Source organism: Adiantum capillus-veneris, chromosome 5 (assembly GCF_014529385.1).
Source record: "Adiantum capillus-veneris isolate H3 chromosome 5, ASM1452938v2, whole genome shotgun sequence".
NCBI classification, from domain to species: Eukaryota; Viridiplantae; Streptophyta; class Polypodiopsida; order Polypodiales; family Pteridaceae; genus Adiantum; species Adiantum capillus-veneris.
Genome location: NC_140935.1, coordinates 122,570,970 through 122,582,538, shown reverse-complemented (window position 1 = coordinate 122,582,538; position 11,569 = coordinate 122,570,970). Strand labels below are relative to the sequence as shown.

The window sequence follows — 11,569 nt, the reverse complement described above, 5'->3', positions numbered from 1 at the left end:
TACTTGGCTTGGACTACAACAAGATTCATGCATGTCCAAATGATTGCATTCTTTTTCGCAATGAATTTGCAGATTGTTTGTCGTGTCCTAAGTGCAGAGCAATGCGCTACAAACAAGATGCACTTGGCGAGACAGTGCCAGCTAAAGTGTTGCGGCATTTCCCTATTATTCCTAGGATAAAAAGCATGTTTTCATTGTGGTTCCATTGCAAAGTTGATGTGGTGGCATTCTACGAATAGATCCACTGACGCAACATTTAGCGTGCCTGCTGATTCAAAGGCCTGGAGGCACATTGAAGATACCTGGCCACATTTTAAGAGTGAACCACGCAATTTGCGTTTGGGCATGGTAATGGATGGAGTCAATCCATTTGGCTTGAGAAGCTCATCATGGAGCACTTGGCCTGTGTGCCTTATCAATTACAACCTCCCGCCATGGCTTGCCATCAAGAAGGGTCATTTGATATTAAGGTTGATTATACCTGGTAAGTTCAAGGCAAAAAACATGGATGTTTATCTAGCTCCACTAGTTGACGAGCTCCAGGAGTTATGGCATGGGATCGACATAGCAGATGCGGTTGAACCAGTAGGACAATAGCATGCAAGGATCCATGGACTTCTTATGTGGACTATGCATGATTGGCCAGGATACGGAGAAGCTTCTGGTAATGGTTCTTGATTTACAAAATTCTCGCTATTCGCAAGCACTTTGCCTTGGCCCAATTCATGCTTTAATATATGCAGGGCTAACAACTTCGGGATACAATGCATGTCCAATTTGCGGGCAGTCTTTGGATGTGCGCTATTCTGCCTCTCTTCGAAAGAGAATTTATCAAGGCCACCACCGTTAACTTCCAGATGGCCATCACTTGCGTGAAGGTCAGCTTGGTCGCGTTGAATGTCGTCCTATGCATGTACAAGAGTGGCGTCGCCAATGGGAGCAACATGAGGGGCAACCTGTTCCAGGAATGAAACGTTTGTCCATTCTCCATACGTTGCCGTACTGGGGTGATCTACTAATTAACCATTTGCTGGATCCAATGCATTCAAGAATGTGGGGGAGCTCCTCTGGAAGACAATCATGGGAATGAAAGACAATCGAGCTTCACGAGATGATTTACAGTTAGTTGGAAAGATGCCAGAGCTGTGGCCTTTCACCAAAGCAGCTGGCCAAACAAAACTTCCAAGAGCGCCATGGGTATTGCTATAAAACGAAGAGCGACAAGTTAAAAGGGTGATTTCAGAGTTTAGGACGCCAACAGGATATATGCGATGTCTCAAGACAGCATTCACCTGTGACGATCAACTGTCATGATTGAAATCGCACGACTGGCATAAGTTTTTGCAATTCATTCTTCCAATTGCGATCAAGGGGTGTTTAACGGAGGAAGTGCGGACCTACATATACAAGATTTCAGAGCTAGTGCGGTGGATCTCTTCGAAGGAGATACGGGAGGAATCTATTGTAGTCGCAAGGGCTAACTCCATTGAGGCAGTTTGCATGATTGAGAAGTATCTACCCACGAGCTGCCTAACTATCCAAATGCACTTGCTCGGTCCATGTAGTAGATGAGGTTGCAGTGGCAGGTACAGTCCACAGCCGTTGGATGTTCTTTCTAGAGCGCTTCATGAAAACACTTAAGGGTTTTGTTCGCCAAAAAGCGCGTCCAGAGGGGAGCATGGCGGAAAGATGGCTGGTGCAAGTGTCTCTTGTATTGACGACCGAATTTCTATCCGTTTCTGACCCAGAAATTCCTCGACTGTGGAGCGATGAGGAGGATGCAAGACTGGTGGGAGAGGAGCCGCAAGGGCAAGGGGTGCCGGACAAATGAACGACGCCATGAGAAAAAAGATCATGAAGTTCTGTATACTAAATTCAACACCAATGCAAAAATGGCTTGAAAGTTACGAAGAAGAGAAAGAGAGACGCAATAGGGAGCGACAGGATTTCAGGCGAAGCCGAACGACTAGAGGTTTACCCTTGCCAGACTATCTCGCTCCTCTACCTGAATTCCCTACAATGGCATGGTTGGACAAGACAGTGAGAGCAGCTCGACAGATCGGAGAACCCATATCTCTAGAAGAGGAAGAGCTGGCTATTGGATGTGACTGAAAGTATCATACATACGTGGCACTGTGGTCGCATGGAAAGCATTTCAGAACACAACAAATTGACAGCAGAAGAAACACGTTTGACAGTGGGGTAATAGTTAGTTTCATGCAAAAGAGCAAGGCCAGTGCCAGAGACATAAATGAGAGCACTAGCAACCTAGATTACTGTGGTCTAGTGTCAGATATCCTGAAAGTAAGCTTCAGGCGGTTTGAGATGTTTTTGTTGGATGTGAAGTGGTTCAAGGTGATTACTTCTGGTCGCAATGCAACGGTACGCAGAGATGGAAACAAACTTGTGCAAATAGATTCTACAAAGGTTTGGACAGATGCGAGCGACACATTTGCTCTCCCCGAACATTGCGAGCAAGTGGTCTTTGTACCGGACCCTCGAGAGCGACAATGGTGGTTTGTGGTTCAGGTTACTCCAAGAAATAAACAAGTATTTGAAGGGCAAGATCTCCTGGAGGAAAGTCAGTCAGACGACGTCCATACTACTGTGACATTAGATGAGATGGACGAAGGTATGGCAGAGGAAGCTGACAGATATACGACGGATGACGCAGACGAGCCAGAATTGACACTTGTAGATGAAGATGCAATGGATGAAGACAATCAGCCAGAACGAGTTGGGGCAGAGTTATGTTTGCAATTAGAGATAGACGATGATACGGTGCAAGATCTTATCGATGATGCCTCACTCGTCGAGGCCTAGGCCTATAAGTGTTTGTGTGAAGACGTTGATTTAAAATTAAGCTTAAAGTTAATTTAAATAACTGTGTTCTGACGCTTTATTTTACTTTGTTTGTGCAAGACTTTAGTATAGCACACCAGTTTCCAGATCCCGCTTCTATAAGTGCAGATGCATTCATGGGCTTCGTTACACGGATGACGCCTGCTCAGATGGCAGAGGCTTCTCAGTACTCGGTAGCCAGAGGCACCGGTACTACGCCTCCGGGCTTCACACCCGAGGGTCCGACGCCTAGGGGGGGGACACCTGTGGGGGGGGGGGGGGGGGACGCCTATGGGTACGACACCTACTTCTCCCATCATGGCTGCTTCGACACCTAGGGGTGGGGCAGAGGCGGGTACGTCCTCATCTCCGAAGCACAAGCGCACTCGCCTATCTCGGCGTTCGTCAGGTGGAGGTGGTGGTTGCTGTGGAGGAGGGTCCATAGATGCTTCGACCCCTCCTCGCTCACGACCCCCGTCCTACCCAAGGCACACCTCTCGACACACCTCTTGGCACACCTCAGACACCTTGGGGGGCACACGATCCTAGTGCCTCCAAGCTCTATACTGTACAGGCAGATGGTTCTGTTGACATGGATAGAGTCGGGACTGAGATCAGACAGCGGATTCGCCAGCTCGTAGAGCTACAATTTTCGACCAGCATTCTGACGTCTTGGGGTGAGCAGAAAAAGGACAAAGTCACTTACATAGTGGAGACCATCCTGAGAGAGTACCAGCCTGCTTCGGGTTCTGACGTTGTTCCGAGGAGGTGGATCAAGGGTGTTGCATGGGACACCGTGAAACATCAACGAGATGCAGCTTGGAAGGCTTTCAGGACCGGCTCGCAGAAGCCTTCGGGCATCCCACATGAGACATGGCTGCAGATCAGGGAGGATGAGCGGACATCGGACACACGGTTCAGACAGCAGCGTGAGGCCGCGCAGATACTACAGATGACCATGGGGACATCTCATCTTGGTAGCGGAGGCTTCGACACCTTTCGCTATGAGTTTGTGAGTTTCTAATCCAATCTTAACTATGGCGTTTTTTAAAACGCGATGAATCATGTATTCTTATTACTTTGATTTTTGTATAAACACAGGATCTTGCAATGCATCGAGCCCCGACACGTTAGGAGGAGTCAGATGGATATCGCAGAGATATCTATGAAGTATTGAATGATCTTGATGCTTTAGGAGAGCCTGTAGACTGGGAGGCCTTACAGTCTCGCTGATCGCTTGAGGTGAGACGTTAATATGTGTGAGTTGATTTAATTACGTAAGTATATGTGAAGTAATACCAATACTAATTTTGTGAGTTGTCCTATGTGCAGGTTGTGACGCCTAGTCATCAGTGGACCGGATTTCATATATATGCTTTGTGAGACAGACACGCTTCTGTGTCTCTTTTTTGTGTGTGTATATATATATATATATATATATATATATATATAGATATGATTATTGTTCAGACAGTTATTGTTTTCCTTATGGCTATGGTTATTGTCATTGTCATTGTATAGACATGGTTATTTCTCCTATTCTTGTATAGACATAGTTATGGTTCACGTTTTGTTTATGGTTATGTTTAACTTTCTGGTTATGCTTATGGTTATTGTTAATTTTGTTTCTGGTTATGATCAAAGTGGTTATGGTCGGTTATGGTTTTAAGTTATGGTTATGGTTCGTTATGGTCATTGGTCTTAAATCTCATGTGAGATCCTACATGGATAGCATGTAGGAGGCGTATACATGATATGGTTTTTTTTGAAAAGTTTATGTAAAAACAAAGGGAACTCTGCCGAAATTTTTGCGGGAGCACGGTTGATTTTGGTGCTGCTCGCTTTCTTGGGCAGAGGGCAGGAAGTCTCGCTGTGGTGGCTGTGTCCATCTTTTCACTGGGCATAGGCCAGGCTACCTGCCCTCTGCCCAATTTTTTTTTCCTGTTATGGTCGTCGATATCCGTGTCACTATCTGCGTCTATATCAGCATCTATATACGCGTCGCCAATAAACCCTTTCCACGCGTATATCGACGCTCTTTGCGACAGTTTCACAGGGACACATATAACGACGTTAAGCGTCGTTATATACGTCGATAACACCTTTTTTTGTTGTAGTGCTAGCCCATGGGAAGAAGATCCTGGAAAATTATCTTGTAATAGTTTATTTTTCAAATAATGTATGTGGTTTTGAGCTTCCTCTATCTATTTTGGATTGGTGAGCTTTTTGGCTTACCCAATGAATTCTCATGTAAAATTGGATTTTGATAAAGTATTGATGGCAAAAATAGGCTACCACTCCTTTGAAGATCTTATATTGGAGTATGTACCCACCTCTGGGATTTTAATAAAAAAAGAGGGTATCTAACAAAGATGCGAGAAAAGGTGATATACGTAGAGGGAAGGTACTCGTAGGCACGCAGGTGACAGGCAGTTGCCGTCAGTCCGTCACGACACGCTCTCGCGGTTCGCGCGTTGGCTCCCGTCTTGCTTTCGTGTCATTGCAGCAGCAGGATACGAGTCTTCGTGTCATGTTGACATTGGCAGCAGCCATTCTATCTAACGGCAACCGCCTACATGCTATGCTCTCGTGCGTCCCGTCATGCATTTCGTGTGATTGAAGCAGTAGGAGAAGTTCGTGTGATGTTGGGATTGGCAACATGAGGCGGCTGTTTGTGTAGCGTTCGTGCAGGGAGATAGCACAGAGAGAGAGAGAGAGAGAGAGAGAGAGAGAGAGAGAGAGAGAGAGAGAGAGAGAGAGAGAGAGATTGTAGAATTCGATAGAAAATGTGACGTTATTAGAGAGAGAGAGAGAGAGGGGGGGGGGGGGGGAGTGGAGAGAGGGGGGAAAGATCGTCAAAACTCGATAGAAGATGTGACAGATTATGCCTGTGTCGCCAGAGATATATAACTCTCTCAATCTCTCATGCCAAACACGGCACAACTTCTGTTTGGTGCTCGTTGCGAACATTTGAGGCCTTTGATCCGAGTTTCAAGCTCCAATGTGAAAAACCCCCGCTTTTACTCCAAGAGCACGTCAAATATGTGTGTGAGAGAGAGATGATGTAGAGGCTCTTATTTGTTGACACGTGTGACGTAAGACTGTTGCCTTTTTATTTGTTACCACGCGTGACAAAAGGCTGTTGCCTTTTTATTATACAATAGTTGACTTTCCAAGTATAAACCCACGATTGGGATTTTAATCGAAAAAGAGATTCTAACAGAGATGCAAGAAAAAGGTGATAAACGTAGAGGGAAGGTACTCGCATGCACGCAGGTGACAGGCGGCTACCGTCAATCCGTCATCCTCTCGCGGCTCGCGTGTTGGCTCCCGTCTTGCTTTCGTGTCATTGGAGCAGCAGGAGACGGGTCTTCGTGTCATGTTGACATTGGCAGCAGCCATTCTATCTAACGGCAACCGCCTACATGCTATGCTCTCGTGCTTCTGTTATGCGTTCGTGTGATTGAAGCAACAGGAGAAGTTCATGTTATCTTGGGATTGGCAGCAGGAGGCGGTTGTTTGTGTACTGTTTGTGTCATTGGAGCAGCAGGAGGCGGCTTGCGTTCGTGGCATTGGTGAAGCACAAGCCGACTATTGTGTGATGCTAGGATTGGCCGCAACCATTCCATCTAGGTACGTTTCAGCGTGTGCTGTCATGAGGTGCTGTATGGATACGTGTATGCGATTGATGATGCAGTAGGCACACACGGCGATACGACAGGTAGGATATAAGGAAGGAATGAGAACATGAGAGGTTAACGTGTGGAAGGAGGACGAACGACAATATACAAAGAGGTAGGCTACCTGTCTTGCTAGTATGGCTCTAGATTAGGAGTAGGTACGAGTGCGTGGACTGCGTTGTGGTGGTATCGGAAGAATGGATCCTTGAGGTTGATGAGTACGCTTGCTGCTTGCTGTCTCATAGCTGAGATCTTTCAGTCTCATGAGTTAGGAAGGGTCTCTCTCTCTCTCTCTCTCTCTCTCTCTCTCTCTCTCTCTCTCTCTTTCTCTCTCTCTCTCTCTCTCGCAAGTATGTACCCACGACTGGGATTTTAATCGAAAAAGAGGGTATCTAACAGAGATGCAAGAAAAGTACGTAGAGGGAAGGTACTCGCAGGCACACAGGTGACAGGCGGCTGTCAGTCCGTTGACACGTTCTCACGGCTCGCGTGTTGGCTCTCGTCTTGCTTTCGTGTCATTGCAGCAGCATGAGATGGGTCTTCGTGTCATGTTGACATTGGCAGCAACCATTCTATCTAACGGCAGCCGCCTACATGCTATGCTCTCGTGCGTCCCGTCATGCGTTTGTGTGATTGAAGCAGAAGGAGAAGTTCGTGTGATGTTGGGATTGGCAGGAGGCGGCTGTTTGTGTAGCGTTCATGTCATTGGAGCAGCAGGAGGCGGCTGTTTGTGTAGCGTTCATGTCATTGGAGCAGCAGGAGGCGGCTTGTGTTCGTGGCATTGGAGCAGCACGAGCCGGTTGTCGTATGATGTTAGGATTGGCAGCAGCCATTCCATCTAGGTACGATTCAGCGCGTGCCGCCAGGAGGTGCTGTATGGATACGTGTCTGCGATTGACGATGCAGTAGGCACACACAGCGATACGGCAGGTAGGATATAAGGAAGGAATGAGAACAGGAGAGGTTAACGTGCGGAAGGAGGACGAACAACGATATACAAAGAGGTAGGCTACCTGTCTTGCTAGTATGGCTCTAGATTGGGAGTAGGTACGAGTGCGTGGAGTGCATTGTGGTGGGATCGGAAGAATGGATCTTTGAGGTTGATGAGTACGCTTGCTGCTTGCTGTCTCAGAGCTGAGATCTTTCAGTCTCATGAGTTACGAAGGGGCTCTCTCTCTCTCTCTCTCTCTCTCTCTCTCTCTCTCTCTTTGTCTCTCTATCGCAAGTATGTACCCACGGTTGCAAGTGGATTAGAACTCCAGCGGTGTGTACATAAAATAAATATGTTTTTTACTTGCCATTTAAACATGCGTTGGCTTCTCACATTGCTAGTAAGAGTATGAGTCTCTCTCTCTCTCTCTTTGTGTGTGTGCGTTGGCTTCTCACATTGCTAGTAAGAGTATGAGTGTCTCTCTCTCTCTCTCTTTGTGTGTGTGTGTGTGTGTGAAACCTTTGCTGATAGTGTATTTTTGATTATATAGGTGTAATGGGTTATTTAAAGAAGTATGCCCGTGAAAACATACATGAATCCATGCCCAAAAAAGGAGGGCGATCTCCTTTGTCAGAAGAAGAAAACATTTAAGAAAAGAGTTTAAAAGACCTAAAAAACTAATGGAGGTTACTGTTACTATTTATGTCGGAGGAGAGGATATAGATGTTAGCTTATTACCGAAGGTGTATGAATTTTTGAAAAAAGAGACGTTGACGGGGATATGCTCCATTGAGAGAGGGGGGAGTGTATTCTACTCACATTTCCAAATGGTTGTGCAAATGATTTCGACTTCCATTGTAGCAATAAACAAGAAGATAAAAGAGTACTTAGGGTGGGATAAACAAAATCCAATAGGAGGAGTCATACTATCTCGAACATTGAAACAGAAAAACCTACATACATTTCAAGGCATGAGAAAAACCTACATACATTTCAAGGCAAGTACGGCCAGTTGCCTTCGGCGGCCTCTCTCTCTCCCCCTCTCTCCCTCTTTATCGTGTGCAACTGAGCTTTTTTTCTTTTTGAATTTTAGCCTTCCGATCGCAGATTGCGACACGTGTAAAGGGGAGTCCTTCCGTCGTATTATGCTATAGTGAAAAGGGGAGCCTTCCGTCATATTATGTTATAATGTTATAGTGATAGTGATAGTGATGTTATAGTGAATAGTGATATTATGTTATAGTGATAGTGATAGTGATGGTTGGATAGAGATGTGGCCAAAGAGGGCCAACCAATAATTAAAGAACCCTTCTTCACCTTGCGTACCTTACCCTATCTCCCAAACACATAAATATACGAATCCACACCTGCCTTATCTGCTCCCTTGGAAATTTTTCCTGCACACCGGCGTACCTCTTTCCTCATCTCCAATGTTCGCCATCGCTCTTCCATAAGTCCTCATCTCCATCGCCCGCCATCACTCTCCCATCGCTCACCCTCGCTCTCCCACAACTCTCCCATCGCTCTCCACAGCTCTCCCAGCGCACTCCGCGTTCAACCCTCCTCTCTTTCGAGTTTCCTCCTGCCTGCATATAATGTGTGAGGGTTCTGCTTCTCCCCCTAATTCGACCACTTCACGAGGGCTTTTCGGCGTTATCGGCTTCCTTTGCTTTAGGAGTCTTGAACAAACCTCCCGTATGTGTGGCTTTGCCCTATTGGCAACGACATAGCCCTCACGGGACTGCGGCGTCCTCTTCTCTCGGACACGGACATACAAATTATACTTCTCAAATCCGGATCATGATCTTCACCAAAGCCGATTTCAACTCTCACTTGGCGAGCCCGGGCACCAATAAATATCAACCTGTCAACCATGGCCTCCTCGAGCATAAACCAGGTAAGTTTGGATTCATGTGTTCATGTCGTAAAAGGCATTTTGTCTTCATTTTGCTCTGCTTGCATGCGTTAGCAGCATGATATTTGACACATTAATCTTTCAGGTTAAAAATCAGCTTTCATAAAAATCTTGATGTACGGTAAACAATAAATCCTTCAGGCTATACACATCTTGTTCCATCCCTCTTTCTCTATTTCGCTCTTTGTCATTTTGGATATATTGTAATAATAAGCTCTATCTCTGTCTTGAACAAAATAATAGATGATCAATGCAGCAGATCATGAAACACTGCTAGATTGTTAATACGGTTTTCAAGTAGTGGTAGCACTTGACTAGTCATATCTCTGTGTTCTCTCCTTTGTTTCTCCTCTACCTCTCTCTCTCTCTCTCTCTCTCTCTCTCTCTCTCTCTCTCTTCGCAGGTAACAGGCTGCTGTCAGTCCGTCGGCACGCTCTCACGGCTCGCGTGTTGGCTCCCGTCGTGCTTTTATGTCATTGCAGCAGCATGAGACGGGTCTTCGTGTCATGTTGACATTGGCAGCAACCATTCTATCTAACGGCAGCCGCCTACATGCTATGCTCTCGTGCGTCCCGTTGTGCGTTTGTGTGATTGAAGCAGCAGGAGAAGTTTGTGATGTTGGGATTGGCAGCAGGAGGCGGCTGTTTGTGTAGCGTTCGTGTCGTTGGAGCAGCAGGAGGCGGCTTGCGTTTGTGGCATTGGAGTAGCACGAGCCGGCTATTGTGTGATGTTAGGATTGGCAGCAGCCATTCCATCTAGGTAAAGTTCAGCGCCTTCCGCCAGGAGGTGCTGTATTGATGAGTACGCCGTTGCTTGCCGACTCAGAGCTGAGATCTTTGAGTCTCATGAGTTATGATCGGGCTCTCTCTCTTTCTCTCTCTCTCTCTCTCTCTCTCTCTCTAGTTTGTACCCACGGCTGCAAGTGGATTAGAACCTCAGCGGTTTGTACATAGAATGAATATGTTTTTTGCTTGCCATTTAAACATGCGTTGGCTTCTCACATTGCCAGGAAGAGTATGAGTCTCTCTCTCTCTCTTTGTGTGTGTGTGTGTGTGAAACCGTTGTTGATAGTGTATTTTTGAATCTGTAGGTGTAGTTGGTCGTTTAAAGAAGTATGTCCGTGAAAACATACACGAATTCATGGCCCAAAAAAGAGGGCGACCTCCATCAGCACTAAGTGGCACGGGAGAGCACTAAGGGGCATGGGAGCTTTAAGGAAGCTCAGGCGGTGGGATCAAGGGCGCGGAAGTGGGGCGCGGTGATTGATGGCATCGGGGCGCTACACGTGGCCAAAAAAAGCAAACTTGGACGGGTTTTGGTAAACGGGAGCGACGAAAGGTAAACTCGGACGGGAGGGTGATGTGGACAGGATACGTGGCGCGAATGGGCTGAGGTGGAGTCCTAGGTGGCAAATGATGGGCCAACATGGTATTACTTTCACGCGGGCATCCTGTTTTCAAATTTGCCCTCGCGGGAATGCAGGATAATCAGAGATAATCGAAGGTGAGATGAGAGCAGGAGAAGGGGAGGCTGGTATTTGAGTCAGTAATCAGATGAAGACTTTGTAGGAGATTGGAAGCTCAAAGGTAGCATGGATTTGAACCAGGTAGTGTGTGAGTGTGTGTGTGTGTGTGTGTGAGAGAGAGAGAGAGAGAGAGAGAGAGAGAGAGAGAGAGAGAGAGAGAGATGTTGTGTATTAGATGCCTCCCATCGTTGTAATCGAAGACCGGCCATTGAGTGGATATCCACGATGTATACATTTGAGTGGCTACAAGAATACATTTGCCATCGAGGTGGAAGTATAGATCGGAGAGGTGCGGATAAGCGACAACAACAAAAGTCAAAGAGGTGCTGGTGCCTATTTAGGCTGGTGGTTCAACACTGTCATGATGGTGATAGGGTGACTATCACAATCCACGGTGATCACATCGGGCACATACCTGGCTCACGTGCTGACCTTTACCACATGCCGGTGCATTCAACTGCAGTTGCATGTTGTATGGATGATTTGTTTGATGTTGGGATGTGCCGCCATGTCGCCAAAATGTCGATCTCCAAGAAAAGGTTTCACACGGCAAATGCATCTGGGCTGGATCGTGTAATCTATAGATTTTTTATGATACCAAAAGAGGTGCAAATGCTATTTCATCAAATGCGCACACGTGGTACTTAGCTTGCCATTGGAATTTCTAAGAAGCCTTT

The 11,569-nt window shown here is 46.5% G+C and overlaps 1 protein-coding gene across 8 annotated transcripts in view; it reads left to right on the top strand.

Annotated features, from left to right (window-relative positions):
- Nucleotides 1–8,787: 8,787 nt before the first annotated feature.
- LOC147458021 (uncharacterized) overlaps nucleotides 8,788–11,569 on the top strand; it is a 42,271-nt gene continuing 39,489 nt past the window's right edge. For 3 of the 8 annotated variants that reach the window (XM_086512778.1, XM_086512775.1, XM_086512774.1), the window contains exon 1: nucleotides 8,801–9,349. In XM_086512778.1, the coding sequence (XP_086368904.1) occupies nucleotides 9,326–9,349 (24 nt within the window). In that variant the 5' untranslated portion in view covers nucleotides 8,801–9,325. Of the gene's footprint in view, nucleotides 9,350–11,067; nucleotides 11,533–11,569 lie in introns of all 8 variants that reach the window. The other 5 variants (XM_086512769.1, XR_015188177.1, XM_086512779.1 and 2 more) reach the window with 5 other exon arrangements.